The following is an 18,848-nucleotide window of genomic DNA, read 5'->3' as shown; positions in this document are numbered from 1 at the left end:
CCTGGCTATTAGAGAAATGTAAATCAGAACCACAATGAGATATCATCTCACACCCACCAGAATGGCCATTATCAATAAAACAGAAAACAACAAGTGCTGGAGAGGATGTGGAGAAAGAGGCATACTTAACCATTGTTGGTGGGAATGCCAAATGGTACAACCGCTATGGAAGGCAATTTGGTGGTTCCTCAGGAAGCTAAATATAGAATTGCCATATGACCCAGCAATACCATTGCTAGGTATCTACTGAGAGGACATGAGGGCAAGGACAGAAGTGGACATTTGTACACCAATGTTTATGGCAGCATTATTTACAATTGCAAAGAGATGGAAACAGCCAAAATGTCCATCAACAGACAAGTGGCTAAACAAACTGTGGTACATACACACGATGGAATATTATACAGCCATAAGACAAGTTATGAAGTATGTAACAACATGGATGGCCCTTAAAGACCTTATGCTGAGTGAGATTAGCCAGAAACAAAAGGACAAATACTGTATGATCTCACTGATATGAACTGACTTTAATGAATAAACTTGGAGAATTTCATTGATAAAAGAGACCAACAGGAGATAGAAACAGGGTAAGATATTGGGTAATTGGAGCTGAAGGGATACAGATTGTGCAACAGGACTGATTGTAAAAACTCAGAAATGGATAGCACAATACTACCTAACTGTAATACAATTATGTTAAAACACTGAATGAAGCTGCATGTGAGAATGATAGAGGGAGGAGGGCTGGGAGCACAAATGAAATCAGAAAGAAAGATAGTAAAGACTGAGATGGTATAATCTAGGAATGCCTAGAGTGTATAATGATAGTGACTAAATGTACAAGTTTAAAAAAAATTTTTTGCACGAGGAAGAACATAGGAATGTCATTAATGCAGGGTGTTGAAAATTGATTGTAATAATATTTTAAAATTTTACCTTATGTGTGAGACTAAAGTAGAAGATGTTTATTTGGTACAAAATTTATATTTTGACTAGTGCATTTCCTAATATAACTTATGTAGACAGCTTAACTGAACACCATAAGGACATGGAACCTTGAGTAGGGCATGAGATTTTGTTGGTTTGTCCACAGTGATGCCCCGATAAATCCCAGAGTGATCTGAACAGTGAATAAAAAAGTATTTGCAAAGTCCCCTTCAGGGAATGGTGAGAAAGGAGGAAAATTCAACTTCCCCAAGTTGAATTCTTGATATCCCACAAGCAGTGCAGACAACCAAAGCAATAGGCTGAGCCCCCAATCTTGGGGTTTGTTCATATGAAACTTAACCCCACAAAGGATAGGTCAAGCCTACTTCAAATTAAGCCTAAGAGCCACCCCCAAGAGAACCTCTTTTGTTGCTCAGATGTGGCCTCTCTCTCCAGCCAACACAACAAGCAAACTCACTGCCCTCCCCCTTGTCTAGGTGGGACATGACTCCCAGGGGTGTGGACCTTCTTGGCAACGTGGGACCGAAATCCTAGAATGAGCTGAGACTCAGCATCAAGGGATTGAGAAAATCTTCTCAACCAAAAGGGGGAAGAGCAAAATGAGACAAAATAAAGTGTCAATGGCTGAGAGATTCCAAACAGTCGAAAGGTTATCCTGGAGGTTATTCTTATGCATTAAACAGATATCACCTTGTTAGTCGAGATGTAATAGAGAGGCTGGAGGGCACTGCCTGAAAATGTAGAGCTGTGTTCCAGTAGCCATGTTTCTTGAAGATGATTGTATAATGATATAGCTTTCACAATATGACTGTGATTGTGAAAACCTTTTATCTGATGCTCCTTTTATCTACCTTATCAACAGACAAGTAAAACATATGGAATAAAAATAAATAATGGGGGAACAAATGTTAAAATAAATTTAGATTGAAATGCTAGCGATCAATGAAAGGGAAGGGTAAGGGGTATGGTATGCATGAACTTTTTTCTGTTGTATTTTTATTTCTTTTTTTGAATTGATGCAAATGTTCTAAGAAATGAACATGATGATAAATATGCAACTATGTGATGATATTGTGAATTACTGATTATATATGTAGAACGGAATGATCATAAGTTAAGAATGTTTGCATTTGTTGTTATATATTTTTTTTAATTTTAAAATTAATTTAAAAAATGAGATGAGGGACATTACTATTGACCCCACAAGTAAAGAGATCATAAGAGGATAATGTAAACAACTGTATGCCAACAAACTAGAGATTATTTAGAAGAAATAGACAATTTTCTAGAAACAAACAACCCACACTGAATCCAGAGGAAACAGAAGCTCTCAAAAATCAATCACAAGTAGAGTTCAAAAACTTCCCAAAAAAGAAAAGCCCTGGACCAGATAGCTTCAGAGGTGAACTCCATCAATCATTTCAAGAAGAATTAATATCAGTCCTAATTCAAACTCTTCCAGAAAGTTGAAGAGAAGGGAATGCTACCTAACTCATTCTATAAAGCCAACATCACTCTAAAACCAAAAACAGATACTACAAGGAAAATTAAAGACGAATGTCTAAACATAGATACAAAAATCCTCATCAAAATATTTGCAAATCGAATCCAACTGCACATTAAAAACTAAACACCATGATCAAGTGGGTTTTATCCCAGCTGTGCAAGGATGGGTCAACACAGGAAAATTGATCAGTGTAATATACCACATTAACAAATCAAAGGAGAAGATTCACATGCTCATCTCAATTGAAGCAGGAAAGGCATTTGATAAAATCCAGCATTCCTTTTTTGATACAAAACACTTCAAATGATAGCAACAGAAGGAAACTTTCTTGCCATGATAAAGGGCATAGGTACCTGTTAGGATTAGGGTTAGGTCTGTACCCCAGAAAAGCCATGTTCTTTAATCCTCATTCAATATTGTTAGGTGGGGTCTTTTTGATTAAGTTGTCCATGGAGATGTGACCCACCCAACTGTGGGTAGGACCTTTTGATTATGTGGTTTCCATGGAGATGTTTCCACCCAATCAAGGTGGGTCCTTTACTGGAGTCTTTTAAGAGAGAAGCATTTTGGGAAAAGTTTCAAAGCTGACACTAACAGAGACCTTTGGAAGTTGCAGGAAGAAAACGCCCCCAGGGAAGCAGGAGAAGCTGGGAGAGTAAGCTAACAGACACCATATGTATCTTCCCAGCTGACAGAAACCCCTAATGTCATCAGCCCTTTCTTGAGGTATCTTTTGCTGGATGCCTTAGTTTTGACATTTTAATGGCCTTAGAACTATAAACCTGCAACTTAGAAAATTTCCTTTTTAAAAGCATCCCATTTCTGGCATATTGCATTCTGACAGCATGGACAAACTAAAACAGCATACATGAAGAAACCACAGCTGGTTGCCACAACGGTAAAAGACTGAAATCTTTCTCCTTGAGATCCACTGTCAAGGCCATTGTCACCACTGTTATTCAACATTGTATTATAAGTTCTAATTAGAACGATTGTAAATAATGCTGCTATGAATTAGGCAAGAAAAAGAAAGAAAAGGCATCCAAATTGGAAAGAAAGAAGTAAAACTTTCATTATTTGTAGATGATATGATACTATACCTAGAAAGTCCTGAAAAATCAACAACAAAGCTACTAGGCCTAAAAAATGAGTTCAGCAAAGTGGCAAGATGCACAAAAATCAGTAATAATTCTATGCACTAGTAATTAGCAATCAGATTATAAATGGAAATCAGAAAAAAATCCATTTGTAATGGCAACTAAAAGAATTAAATACCTAGGAATAAGCTTAACCAAGGATGTAAAATTCAGAAAACTACAAAGCATTGCTAAAAAAAAAAAAAAAATCAAAGAAGACCTAAATAAATTGAAACACATTCCATGTTCATGGATTAGAAGACTAAATATTGTTAAGATGTCAGTTTTACCCAAACTGATTTATTTGGGTAAATAAATCATCTCAATAAATATTCCAACAGCATACTTTGCAGAATTTGAAAAATCAATTATCAAATTTATTTGGAAGGGGGACATGGGTGGTTCAGTGGTAGAATGCTTGCCTTCCATGTGGGAGACTGGGTTTGATTTCTGGACCATGCACACACAAAAAAATTATTTGGAAGGGTAAAGACCCCAAATAGCCAAAAACACTTTGAAAAAAAGATGAACAAAGATAGAGGACATATACTTCATCACTTTAAAGTATATTACAAAGCTACATTGATTTAAAAAAAAAAAGCATGGTGTTGGCATAAAGATAGATATTTTGACCAATAGAATCAAATTAAGAGCTCAGAAATAGACTCTCACATCTATAGTCAATTGATTTGTTTTTTTTTTGGTCAATTGATTTTTGACACGACTGTCAAGTTCACCCAACTGGGTCAGAATAGTCTATTCAATAAATGGTGCTGGGAGAACTGGATATCCATGTCCAAAAGAATGAAAAAGGACCCCTATCTTACACTTTATTAAAAAATTAACTAAAATGGACCAAAGATCTTAATATAAAAGCCAGAACTATAAAACTAGAAGAAAATGTAGGGAAACATCTTCAAGATCTTGTGGTAGGACAGGCTAAGTCTATTTAAAATTAGGCTTAGGAGTCACCCCCAGAGAACCTCTTTTGTTGTTCAGATGTGGCCTAATTCTCAGCCAACACAGCAAGCAAACTCAGTGCCCTCCCTATCTCTCTACTTGGGACATGACTCCCAGGGATGTAAACCTCCTTGGCAACATGAGACAGAAATCCTGAAATGAGCTGAGACTCAGCATCAAGGGATTGAGAAAACCTTTTTGACCGAAAGGGGGAAGAGAAAAGCAAGACCAAATAAAGTGTCAGTGGCTGAGAGAGTTCAAACAGAGTTGAGAGGTTATCCTGGAGGTTATTCTTAGGCATTATATAGATATCCTCTTTTTAGTTTAAGGTGTATTTGAGAGGCTAGAGGGAAGTGCCTTAAACTGTAGAGGTATGTTCTGGTAGCCATGTTTCTTGAAGATGATTGTATAATGACATAGCTTTCACAATGTGACTGTGTGATTGTGAAAACCTTATGTCTGATTCTCCTTTTATCTATGGTATGGACAGATGAGTAAAAAATATGGATTAGAAATAAAGAAATAATAGAGGGAACAAATGTTAAAATAAATGGAGTAGATTGAAATACTAGTGATCAATGAAAAGGAGTGGTAAGGGGTACAGGAGAAAAATAGGAGGAACAAAAGTTTAAATATATTGGGTAGATGGAAATACTAGTGGTCAATGAGAGGGAGGGGTAAGGGGTAAGGTAGGTATGAGTTTTCATTTCTTTTTCTGGAGTGATGCAAATGTTCTTAAAACCGATCATGGTGATGAATATACTACTATGTGATGTTGTGAGCCATTGATTGTACACCATACACGAAATGTTTGTAGGTTAAGAGTATTCATGTTTATATGTTGTTTTGGTTTAATAATACAGAATAAATTAAAAAAAAAAAAAAGATCTTGTGGTAGGAGGTGGTTTCTTAGAATTTAACACCCAAAGCACAAGGAAGGAAAGAAAAAATTGATGAATGGGACCTCCTCAAAACTGAATACTACTGTGCTTCAAAGAACTTTGTCAAGAGGGTGAAAATGTAGCCGATTCAATGAAAAAATACTTGGAAACCACATATCTGCTAAGGGATTAATATCCAGGATATATAAAGAGATCCTACAACTCAATGATAAAAAGACAAACAACCCTATTTAAAAATGGGCAAAAGACACAGACATTTTTCCAGAGAAGATATACAAATGGCTGAAAAGCACATAAAAAGATATTCAACCTCATTATCAGGGAAATGCAAATCCAAACTACAATGAGGTATCATTTCATACCTACTAGAATGGCCACTACTAAAGAAATAGAAAACTAAAAGTGTTGGACAGGATGTGGAGAAATAGGAATACTTATGCTCTGTTGGTGGGAATTTAGAATGGTGTAGCTGCTGTGGAAGATAGTATGGCGGTTCTTCAAGAAGGTAAGTATAGAATTGCCATATAACCAAGTAATCCTGCTACCAGGTATATACTCAGAAGAACTGAAAGCAGGAATATGACAGACATTTGCACACCAATGTTCACAGCGACATTATTTACAATTGCCAAAAGATGGAAACAACCCAGGTGTCTATCAATTGAGAAATGGATAAACACAATGTGGTATATACATACAAGTGAATATTAAACAGCTGTAAGAAGATATTTAGTCATGACACGTGATTACATGGATGAACCTTGAGGACCTTATGTCATTATGACAATAAGTCAGATACAAAAGTTCAAATATTGTATGACCTCACTAATATGAACTAAATATAACTAGCAAACTCAAGGTATTAATATCTAGATATTATCCCTATTGGGATAATATCTAGATACTATCCCTACTGAGTATTAATATCTAGATACTATCCCTACTGGGTATCCAGTAAATATAACTAGCAAACTCAAGGTATTAATATCTAGATATTAATATCTTGTGGTGACCTATCCCAGTAGGGATAGGTCACCAGAAGATAGAATGAGGGCAGTGAATGGGAAGCTGATGCCTAACTTGTGCAGAATATGTAACAAGGTTGATTAGAAATAGAAGTGATGGGAGCACATTATAGTAAGCGTAACTAATAGCAATGATATGCGAGTGTGATTGTGGTTGAAAGGAAAAGTTTGGGGTTGTGTATGTCACTAGAAGGAAAGCCAAAGGATGAAACAAGGGACTGTATAACAGTGAACCCTCTTCAGGGTGAAAATGTTCTAGAATTTATTTAGATGATGAATGTACAACTCTAAATATCCTAGAAGACAGCGATTGTATTCTTTAGATAAATTGTATGGGATGTGAATTTATCTCAATAAAACTGCTTTTTAAATATTGGGAGTAATCTTTTAAAGGCTAATTTTTGCTGCTTTAAAGGCTTTTGATGACGAAAATTCTACAAAGAGCATTGAAAACAAGGTATCTTGTTCAATTGTCTATACTTAATCAAATAATGAACCTGCAGCTTCTATAAAGAAGTCTGGCCCACAGGGTAAACAGATGGGCCCTAGAAGGGAGTCTGCCCAGATTTGGATATATGACTTTATTGCTGTTACCACAGAAGAACACAGCTCTTCTAGCAAAACCACATCTCTATAGAGAAGGAGTCTCTCTCCTAGGCCCTACATTACTTTAAATCAAGTGAGCACATTGACCACAAGGGATGTGTATTCATGTATACTGCAGTAGCACTTACAAAGATGCTTAAGGTATACTTCAATATTTCCATTTTCAGGTGATGAAACTGAAGTTCAAGCAAGTTATGTGCTCTGATTCCAAAGCCTGTATATGTTCCACTGCACCCCTTCCTTGATACACCCTTCTTTGAGTGATTTCAGAGGTATCATAAAGGCTACTTGTCATCTTTCTCTTCCAGATCTATAAGTTATACCATCATGCTTACAGTTGACTGAAATTTTACCATTATAAATAGCTTCATCCCTTTTGGCTTACAGGTTTGTTCCTAGCTAAAACTTCATCTGTCAATTATATTCCACTACTTCACAGGAACAGGTTGTGCTTAGAGATGGTGGGAGCGTGGTGCCAGGAGATATAATGAGGTAGGGGAAAGTATTACAGAGGAGAAGCTAGGAAGACCAAAGTACAAACTCAGAGACAAACTACCCTATTTTGAGTATCAAACAAAATATTTGGGTATATGACTTGTACTGGCTTCTTTCCTCCTGGGAATGACCTAGATTCACTAGAAAGCAGAATTCTACCTTTTCCCTCTTGGCTCAGAAACCATGACTGAGAGTCAAGAACCCCAAATTAATGTTGCTATAAAACAGCATTTCCTGGCCTTTTTGTCTGCTCCCTCCACTAGGCACCAGTCGAGAACTGAGTTGGAATGCTGCTGTAAGTGGGGTTGCCCTGAGGAACACTTAATTGTCTCTCGTAGAGAGCCCTAAATGAAAAAGCTTCTTGGTAAACACCCGTTGATTGATTTCAAGCTCAGATGGACCTGAAGCCCCAGTTCTCTAACCTGTCATTAGTTTTGCCTCCCTCACCTGAGGCAGTCTCTCCTCAAGGCCCCTGGGAGCCAGATGCTGGGAACCCAAGCAGATTGGTGGAGTGCATTATTTTGGGAGAGGAGAGTAAATATGAATAGTTTGGGCATCGGTGGATGAAGAGCTGCCATAATCCAGGTCTATTTGTAACACTCCCAACCCCTATCCCTGCCCCAGGGCCCACATGACTGTGACTGCTGTATCCTAGGTCTGCAGTGGCCCACACTGCCTTCCCTCACCCAGCCAGGCTGGCTCCTCAGCTCTGTCACTGTTGGACTCTGATCTCTCCAGCTAGATAGCAGGGCTGCCCCTCTCAGTGGACTTCTGTCTTGTGGTCCTGTTCTGATTATCTGCCATGCCCGTGTCCATATCCACCTCCCTCTAGTTTACTTGCTACTGCCTGCAACCAGACCCACGAACCCTCAATATTATTGGGGTTCTTGACTCTCAGTCATGGTTTCTGAGCCAAGAGGGAAAAGGTAGAATTCTGCTTTCTAGTGAATCTAGGTCATTCCCAGGAGGAAAGAAGCCAGTACAAGTCATATACCCAATATTTTCTCACCTTCCAAGTCTAGAGGAGGCAAAGAGATCTGAAGGTCTCTCACAACCTCCCCAGTTGGCAAGGAACCCTCAGCTCTCCTGCAAAATATATACTACTCCCACAATTAAAAAGTCAGCACTGACAACTGATTTTTAAAAGCCCAAAGCTAAAGACTGCTTCTACCATAGTGAGTTTTTTTGCCTTAATTCTATTTGTTCCGTTCAAAATTAGCAATTCATTTCAATCTCCTGTCAACCAACTGATTCAATAGCATCAGCTGCCCCTCATTTTAGAAATGCTTTCTTTATGCTACATGATAAAGATGGAAAGACTGGGGCTCGGGAGACCTGGTACTGGCTCTGGCTTTGCAACTAATTATGAGTTAGACAAGTCATTTTCCTTCTCTGGGCCTCAGTTTTCTCAGCTGTAGAACAGGTGATAATAATACCAGCTTACATTTCTAGAGTATTTTCTACGTTTCATAAAGTGGATATGACAGAGAGGAAGTGTGACAGAGAAGAAAGACACAGACGCCTCCTAGCCTTTAAGCAACTCACAGATGGGAGGATCTGGGATAGAATGTGCACAAAAGTGGGAACAAAACATTTATACATATATCAAGGCTAAATCCCTAACAGATGTAGAAATTCTTGCAGAAAGTCTCTTCTGTAGATTCTATCTTTTCATTGAAAGATTTTTTTTTTCATTTTTAAGATTTCTTTATGGCTTATAACAGAGTATCTCTCTCTTTTTACCACCCCTAATAGACTCACAGTCTATTCTGGATCTTCATGAACTGGTAATAAACATTAGAAATGTGTTTTTAACAAGCTCTTCTGGCTGCATCCTCTCTTCGCAGTGATTCACACCAGCCTACAGCTGCAGCTACCAGAGCTGAGGATGCTTGGATTCATGTGTCTGGGCACAGTCACTTCTGAATTGACTGCCCACTGAACATGAACTTTGACCTGGATATCTTACAGGCGCCTCAAACAACATGTCTACCGCCAAGCACAATTGTCTCCCTCTAGCCCCAGGCCAACCCAAGGCTTTCTATATCGGAGAGCAACACAATTGCATCCACTCATGTATCCACTCTTGCATACTCTCTACCCAGCAATTAACATGTCTTGGTTTTACCTCCTAAACTGTCTCTAAACCATCTACTTCTCTCCTCCTCAGTTACCACCTATTCTAGGCTCCCATCTCTCTCAGCCTGACAGCTGCAACTCTCTTCTAACCATCTCCTTAGGGCAGCTTTTGTCATCTTCTAATCCATGCTTGAGAAGCTATGATATTTTTAAAATGTAAATCTGTCACTCCCCTGCTTCAAACCATAATGTCTTCTGTCCGCTTTTGGAATACAATCCTTAACGTGATGTAGAAAGCACTACCCTTTTTGGCCCCTGCCATCCTCACTAGCTGCCTCTCCCCAACTCCGCCCTACGGCCACTCTGGCCACACTGCACTTATTCCTGCCTCTGGACATCATGGATACTGTGTCCTTCTCCAGGAATAACCTGAACCCCACCTTGCCTAATTCCTATTCACCTTTCCAAAGCAAATCTCTAAGTCAGGTTCCTTTTGTAACACACTCTCCATGGCACCCGTGCCTCCCTTTTGTGGCACTTATTCCTGAAATGAAACAATACTGTCATTAGACTTCTGTGAACTCTCCTCCACTGAGATGTAAGTTCACAAGAAGATAGGAACCAGGTCTGAATTGTTCATCAGGATATCCCCAGAACCTAATCATCTGCAGGGCACAATCTGGGGGCCAATTAGGGCAGTTCAATGAATGGAAGAGCCACGTCTTTTTGGTTCCCCTTCACATGTTTGACTTACCTCCCTCCTGCTGGGGTCCACACCCTCAGGGAGTTCCTCCACAGGCTTGTTCACCAGCTGTTCCAGGGGGAAGATACGGAGAGGCCCAGGACTGAGGTCATCCTTAGCAGTGAACATGTCCTGTTTGGGGCTGATGATCTCCTAGGAAAGAAAAGGAAATGGCTGGTTACTTCAACTGGTTAGTGACTACCCCTTAAGGTTACCTTTTTCTCTGAAGCCAACATTTATTGATTCTACTTCAAGAAGTCTTTCTCAAGTCCCTATACACTCACATGCATACATACTTCTCATAAGAATATGACACATTGGATTAGACTCGTGAGCTAATAGCTTAGTGGTCTGTATCCACCCAAAGCCAGTTGGTATGAGATGACTTTTGCACAATAACCTAACTAACTCCATGGCTTCACCCATACATACAAGATCTACCCTGAACTTTTGTGACCCTCTCCCTCTTTTATGAAATTGTCATCTGTAAATTCACTTAGCCTTGACCTAATTGTACTTTTCAGCCTGTAAAGTCAGTCTACCAAGAAAGATTTATTGAGTGCCATGAGCTACTGAGCCTGGGGGGTGGAGTGATATGTGTTATCTGCTAATCACACTGGTCTGCTTGCAAAATTGTTCTCATGTTCTGAACATATTTCTGCAGAATTTACTCTAGCTTCTCTCTCCTGTGAACTTCTTGAAGGAAAGACTTTTCTTTCATTTCTAAATACATTTCTGTTAACTAAATGAAAGACTGAAGGAGTTGCAGTTATTCTACCTGGAGAACATCACCAAGGGTGATAGTGTATAGAGAAATCATGATCTCTAAAGTGTAGTTCATGAACTAAAGTACCAAATTAGCTGGGCCCTTTGCTAAAAACATACAGATTCCTGGGTCCCAGCCAAGTTCTTACACCTAGAGTTTAAGAGCGTGAGGCTTGGAGATCTGTACTTTAATAAGCTTCCCATCCCTCCATTACCCTTTGCCCAGATGCTTGTGCTTGATAAAATTTGGAAACCATTTCACTAGGGAATAGAAAAGACAAAGCAACTAGAGGCATTGAAATTAAACAGCAAGAACTCCCATGAGAACTGGGGGGAAACTGTAGAAAGGAAAGCACAGAACATTGGTATTTTCTCTGGAACTTTCTCAGCACCTACTGGTCTGACTGCCAGCTAGCCACCATCAGGCCAGCCCTGTACCGCCTACTCACAGCAGTGATCTGGTTCCAGTCCCCAGGGTTTCCAAGTTCCCCCTTCAGGTCCTCGTAGGATTTGGTGTTCTGCATATAAAGTAAGGAACAGATTAGTCCTGGGTCTTAGCAGAGGACCCGCTGCTTTCCTTCAGGAGGTGAAAGAAGGCTTAGGGCCTGGTGGTGAGGAAGGGAAGAGGAAACTTAGACTGAGGCTTGGGCAGCCTTCTGGATAAGGACATTTGATGGTGAAGATGGGTGTCAAAGGGGCTGGCAGATCAGAAAAGGGCAGGGCAAGGTGTTCATTTGCCCCTATTCAGCCTGACATGGGATTGAAGAGGAACATGATCTTTCTACCACGTTCAGAGGCCAATGCAAACAACTGCAAGCAGCCACATGCAGCCTTGAAGGTACTGCCTACACTTTGTAGGCTCCAGAGGACTCCAGAGCCCTGGAGAAACAGAGTGCTGCCTCAAGGAGTCTGGAGGAGTTGAGTGGGTAGAAGGGGCCATGGCTCCCTGAGGGCCCCATCACACAGCCTCAGTGCCTGGCACCCATGGAGGAGGCATCATGGGCTCACATCAGGCCAAATGAATGAATGAATGAATGAGGCTAGCAGAGATACCAGTACAAACCTGAGGTGAGGTTTGCCAGAGTTGTTGAATTGGGGCACTGATGTGGATTTGGGAAGTTCTGACACCCAGATTTGTGGCCTTGAGATTTGTCTAAATCCATCCTCAAAACAACTCAGCCCAATAACCACTGAATTAAAAAAAAAAAAGATATTTGAGGAAATTAATCTCCCCTGCCCTACGCTTGACTGTTGCAATAATTTAGAACACCTGAAAGCTGGCCCAGGTTCACTCCACCTTTAGCCTTCTTCCTCCCCACAGGAAACCCCCTTCTCTAGGTTTCCATTTTGAGGACCCACCTCCTGCTTCTATCTGGGATCAGTTTAGGAAATGTCATAAGTCAGATTCACTGTCCCTCAGATGAGGGGCCACATAATGATCCATTTTGCTTAGAATTTAGTTCCAGGAAAACATTTGCCTGTTCTTTAGAACCGACATGTTTGGTTTCATCTGGCAACGAAAATTCACCAGTGCTGTCCAATATAACTTTCTGTGATAGTGGAAATGTCCTATATCCATCAGTCACAAGTAGCTATTGATCTCTTAATATGTGGCCAAAGCAATGAAGGAATTAAATCTTAATTTAAATTTACTTAAATGTGCATAACTAGCATGATTCTTACTTACAATACCCAGCAGCTTTGCGCTAAATAAAACATGCAAGCAAGGTACTACGTTACTGGCCTAGGTTTTTGATAGATGCCCTTCCCTCTTCCTCACCAGGAAGCGTAATGGTCTCACTGCAGCCTTTTAATTCTAAGCTACCTCTAGTCTCTTTTACAAATAAACAGGCTGCCTACCACAAGGGGACAGAAAAGCCCATGGGAGTCAGCCACGAAGGAGCCACCCAGACAGGTACATGCCAAGCTGCAAGGGCCAGGGTGGGCTCAGATCACTCACACTCCACTTGAAGGGATCCCAAGCAAGAAACCAGCCCGTGAAGGTGGAGGGCTCGTGTCCCTGCTTCACCACGATGATGGGGGTCTCCAGGTCACGGCCGCTGGGGTGGGTCTTGAGGTACTCCTGCACTGTGGTGGCTGCTGCTTTCTTCTCATCCTCATTGGCATGCTTCCCGATCCAGAAGAAGATCTGTTGAGAGGTCCAGGGGCCCAGTCAATTCTTCCTGCCTTCCCAGGTCCCACCTCATTTCATCCCAGGCTCCGGCATCCAACACTGAGCACCGGCACTACTGCTGCCCCACCACGTGAGACGCAGGAGGCTGTGAAGTATGCACCTGGGAAAGGAACAGCCTGGGCAGGGGCCCGCTACTTGGGAATTCCATGACTCCTAGTCTGCTTGGGGCCTAATCCCCCAAAAACACTCCCTCTGAGGAATGGTTACCTAATATGTACAGGCTTGTTAACGAGGTTGAAGTTAAATGTATGGGTGTTGGTAATACATTGGTAGGATTATAAGGATGAGTACCATGTTGAAGGTGAATATGATTGAAAGGGGTTGTTTAAAGTCATGTATCTCACCAATTAGCACTACAGATATAAATAAGTTCTTGCATGAACTACTTCAAAGGTACGACACTTGCACTAAAAGGTAATAATAATAGTGAGTGATATATGAGGAAAACTACCTGTTGTATGCTATGGACTATATTTAACAGGAATACCTTACTGGTAGCACAATACTAGGGATAAATAATGGAGTGGGGAAATAAGAGTTATGGATGTTTTGGGTTTTCTCTTTGGTGTGGGTATATCTCTGACTTTTCTCTTTGGAGCAATGAAAATTGTCTAAAATTGAGAGTGATGATGTTTGTGCAAGAATGTGAGAATACTGTGAGATGTTAATTTTAGATAGAATGTATCTCAACAAAATCCACAGATTCAAAATACATAAATAAATAAAGATTCAAGTGCTAGAGAAAATGTAGAGAGAGATATACCTATTCAATGTTGGTAGGGTAGCAGAATGGTGCAGCTCCTCCAGAGGGTAATGTAGGAGATCTACATGAGGCTAAATAATGATTAGGAATCCCTTTACTAGGAATGTATCTGGAAGAACTAAAAGCAGGAATTTCAATAGACATTTACACACTGAGGTTATGGCTGCCTTATTCACGATACCGAATGGATGGAAGTGCCCAAAACATACATTGGCTGAGAAGTGTAAGGGCAAACTGTGGTGTATACATATGAAGGAATATTGTGCAGCCATAGAAAGGAACAAAGTCATGAGACATCCAACAAGGTGAACGAACCTTGAGGATGCTATGTTGAGCAAAAAAAGCCAGAACAATGACAAATATCATATGGTCTCTTTTAGAAAATACTTATAAGAAAACTAGAGCCTAGATTGTAAACTCTTACAACAGTCATATTTATTCGTGAGATTTAAGTGTTTTTGTTTTTTTTTCTAAATTCTGAGATTCTGTGCACTATGTGTATTACCTGGTATTTCCCTGGAACTTGAGTATCTGTGTAACACCTAAAACTCAGAGTTAGACCTCTTGTGCTGGTTTAAAAGGAAGTATGCCCCCTAAAAAAGCCATGTTTTAATCAAAATCCCATTTCATAAAGGTAGAATCATCCCTATTCAATACTGTATGTTTGAAACTGTAATCATATCATCTCCCTGGATGATGTGATTTAGTCAAGAGTGGTTATTAAACTGGATTAGGTGAGGACATGTCTCCACCCATTTGGGTGGGTCTTGATTGGTTTATTGGAGCCCTATAAAAGAGGAAACATTTAGGAGCATGGAGATTCAGAGAGAGCAGAGAATGCTGCAGCACTACAAAGCAGAGAGTCCACCAGCCAGTGACCTTTGGAGATGAAGAAGGAAAACACCTCCCAGGGAGCTTCATGAAACTGGAAGCCAGGAGAGAAAGCTAGCAGATGATGTGGTGTTCTCTATGTGCCCTCCCAGCTGAGAGAGAAGCCCTGACTGTGTTTGCCATGTGCCTTCTCACTTGAGAGAGAAACCCTGAACTTCATCAGCCTTCTTGAACCAAGGTATCTTTCCCTGGATGGATGCCTTAGATTGGCCATTTCTATAGACTTGTTTTAATTAGGACATTTTCTCGGCCTTAAAACTGTAAACTAGAAACTCATTAAATTCCCCCTTTTAAAAGCCATTCTGTTTCTGGTATATTGCATTCCAGCAGCTAGCAAACTAGAACACCTCTGTAGCTTTGAAAGTCAGCATTACTCCATACAGCAACTGTTTAAGAAGATGAAAAAGAGATCAGACTTCAATTAGAGATAAGAATGAAGCTGATCTGATTGGGACTAAGTTAAATAAGAACACAAAGTAAAGGCAGATATTGTCTGTATTTTAGAACTTCACCTTCAGTGTGAGACCAAAGGAAGAGATGTTTATTTTGCCCAAAACTTAAATTTTCTCTAGTACACAATCTAACTTAACCTGTCTGGCCAGTTCATTTATATAACTTAAACACATGGAACCTAAAATAGAGAATGACATCTTGTACTTGTACACAGCTTAATGTAATACCTGCAACATTCCAGAGTATGTAGGATGGTTAATTTAAAAGTATTGGCAAAGTCTCTTGTAGGAATGGAGAAAAAATATCAAACTATTAAACTTCCTCACCTGGGAAATTCCTGGTGCTCTCTCGAGCAGTAGGAACTCCCAAGTTAATAGGCCAATCCCGATCTTGAGGCTGGCTCTTATGAAACTTATTTCTGTAACGGGGAAGCTAAGCTTATCTATAATTATGCCCAAGAGTCACCCCCAGAAACCTCTTTTGTTCCCCAGATGTGGCTTCTCTCTTTTTAAGCCCAATCCTGACAAGTAAACTTATTATCCTCCCCACTACATGGGACATGATGTCCAGGGGTGTAAGCCTCCCCGACAACGTGTGCCACGACTGCCAAGGATGAGCTTGGCCCTGGCATCATGGGATCAACAATGCCTTCCTGACCAAAAGGGGGGAAACAAATGTAACAAAATAAGGTATCAGTAGCTAAGAGATATCAAACAGAGTCGGGAAGTTACTCTGGAGGTTACTCTAATGCAAGCTTCAGCTAGATATTGCAAATTGCCATGGTATGTCAAGCTCCAACCAACAGTATTCCTGAAAATCCTAAAGAATACCCAGGACCCTATCTGAAGCTCTACAAAAGTTTCACTAGGTTTATTTTTCAGAAACTTAAAACCTCCAGATTGTTCCTATGCCAGATAAGCCCTGAAAACCAGAGATACCAATCTCTCCAAGGACATCAACTATTTTCATCCCCCTGCCCCAAAGCACTGACACCCCTTTTCAACATGAAGTTAGAAAAGTCACTGCAAAGTATTTCTGTAGATTGGGAGAAGGATCAAACGAGAGGGAGGAGTTGTAACAGAGAAGATAGGATTTAACAGATGATCGTGACTATTGAATCATTATACTGATATTTCTTTTTAGTCTCTAGTGTATTCAAACATCTCTAAGAAATACCTGAAATTGTGGAACTGTAAACCATACCATACTTTGAAATTTGCTCTATAACTACGTGTTAAACTGTACTTTGAAAGTTATCATTTTTCTGCATGTTATATTTCACAATAAAAAATGTTTAAAAATCTATCTATAAATGCCACAGTGTGGCTTGAAATTTAACCAATCTCATTTAAACAGAACTATATCAAAGTTATAGCAAAACTGAAATCTGATAGACGTCTTCACCATACCTCCTTACAATTGTATGCCAAATTATAGTGCAGAAAGCACTTTCACAGATACCTCAATTAATCCTTACAACAACCACTCTGAAAGGTGAATCTTGTTATCTCTACTTCATGGATGAGGATACCAAGGCTGGGGAGATTAAATAATATACCCTGAATTATGAAGCTGTAAGTGGCAAAGAAAAAGGGATTCAAGAAGTGCAAGTGACACTAAAAACTCTCAAAAACATAATAAATGATGCATTTGAGAAAGACAAAATATATATATATATACACATACAAATATATATACATATGTATATATCACAAATATGAGAAAGGCGCTCTTTTGAGGCCCATTTTACAAATGAAGAAAATAAGCATAGAGCGTTTGAGTCAATTACCAAAGAGTCAATTACATATCTAGTTGATGGCAGAGTTGTCAGATAACTCTAGATAAAAGAATACTGCGTGCATATTTAAAAACACACACACACACAAACTCTTGCTGCCATGTGAGATCAATTGGACTTCTGGTGGTAAAAACCACATCCTACCCAGACACATCTCTCTCCAACTTCCTTCTTCCTCCTTAGGCTCTTGTTGTTCATAATACGGCTTCCAGGAAGAAAGTATATGGGACCAGGAAAATATTGAGGCTTCCTGCCCTGGGGATTGAGGCAGGAAAGGAGATTCCCCAGCCCTTGGACCCACCTGGTCCCAGACATCCAGCAGGAACACATCATCCTCTTCCAAGTCATCCTGATTGAAATCAGGGATCTCCGAGGCCAGGAAGCGCCCGGTCTGGTTGGAACATTCAAAGAGCCGGGGGGCAACGGCCAGAGTTTCCTCCTGCAATCTGCAGGATGGCAAAATCATTGTGTTGTCAGGAGGAAGGTGTGGGGATAGGAGAATCAAAGACACAGAACTTAGAGGATCTCTGAAGTGGAAAGCTGATTGCCTAGCAAAATGCCCTCTCTTCTGATTACACAAAAGGGTCCTCCCTCCTCCCCAGAATGCTCTTCTAAGACATGCATTCCAAAGGCTCACTGGAATGAGTCCCATTAGGACATTCTTTCTGGTGTCTTCCCTCGATCCCTCCTGCTGCTACTGCAGCACACGTCCTTTTGCTTTTGTACTAAGGAATAGTAGATCACGGATATTCTTTATAAAAAGCCTTGAAAGAGGGTTTGCAGATGGGCTTCTGAGTGTTCAGAGCCTGAGTCAGCACCTAAGGGGAGGAGCTGGGATGGCTCTGGTACTTCCTTCCTGGAGGGCACATCTATAGTTATGCTCCCTCTTTGCCCTATCTCCTCTGACAGTGGACTCCCATGGCCAGGGAAACGACATCACCAGGCCCCATGGACACCATGGTGAGCAGCACAGCCCCTCTCCCTAGTGGCTCCAATGAGAGGAGCTGCCCCTTATTCATCCTGTAGCCCTGGGGGCCTGGTGCAGTGCCTGGTAGACTGGGCCCTCCACCCATGCCTACCGCAGGCTCTGGGCCAGGGGGCTAGCTGTGCTGGGAGGCTCTCCGGCCTCGACAGTGGGGCTGGGGGCAGAGGGAGCCGAGAGTTACCTCTTACTGCTGGCATAGGGGGCCTTTCCGCCCAGAGCTATCCAAAAGTTGGCCGGCTCCTGCCCTTCCACCACCACTTGCTTCTCCACTCGAGAGACAATGTCAGCAACCTTCTTAGCCATCTCCCGCTCATCCCCGCTACAGCCCTGGGAAAGAAGGGTGTGGGCGTGTTAGGGAAGACCCCCTTTAGACCACCCTTGTGCCACGTTCACCAGCCCAAAACTCCAGGGTCTGAGAGGCCCCCTCCTGAGGCCAAAGCAGGGCCAGTCCTCATATTCTCTCTTCTGTCCTTGAGACTCCCAAGAATGGCAGAGACGGCATAGAGTCTGCATCACCCTTAGAGGGTGGGAGAAGGAATCCCAGAGGCTGAAAGTCCTCATTCCTGAGATAAGTGGAAACAGTCACAGGGACAGTAACA

The 18,848-nt window shown here is 40.9% G+C and overlaps 1 protein-coding gene across 1 annotated transcript in view; it reads right to left on the bottom strand.

Annotated features, from left to right (window-relative positions):
- The window catches only part of VIL1 (villin 1), a 38,519-nt gene that overhangs the window by 6,515 nt on the left and 13,156 nt on the right, over positions 1 to 18,848 (bottom strand). The window contains exons 15-19 of the mRNA XM_077155130.1: positions 18,431 to 18,576; positions 17,566 to 17,710; positions 13,126 to 13,314; positions 11,615 to 11,683; positions 10,413 to 10,553 (exon numbers count right to left, since the gene is read on the bottom strand). Of these exons, the coding sequence (XP_077011245.1) occupies positions 10,413 to 10,553; positions 11,615 to 11,683; positions 13,126 to 13,314; positions 17,566 to 17,710; positions 18,431 to 18,576 (690 nt within the window). The remainder of the gene's footprint in view (positions 1 to 10,412; positions 10,554 to 11,614; positions 11,684 to 13,125; positions 13,315 to 17,565; positions 17,711 to 18,430; positions 18,577 to 18,848) is intronic.

The sequence above is a fragment of the Tamandua tetradactyla genome, chromosome 3, assembly GCF_023851605.1.
Source record: "Tamandua tetradactyla isolate mTamTet1 chromosome 3, mTamTet1.pri, whole genome shotgun sequence".
NCBI classification, from domain to species: Eukaryota; Metazoa; Chordata; class Mammalia; order Pilosa; family Myrmecophagidae; genus Tamandua; species Tamandua tetradactyla.
Note: the sequence above shows the minus strand (reverse complement) of the source record. Positions and strands in the feature narration are given on the sequence as shown.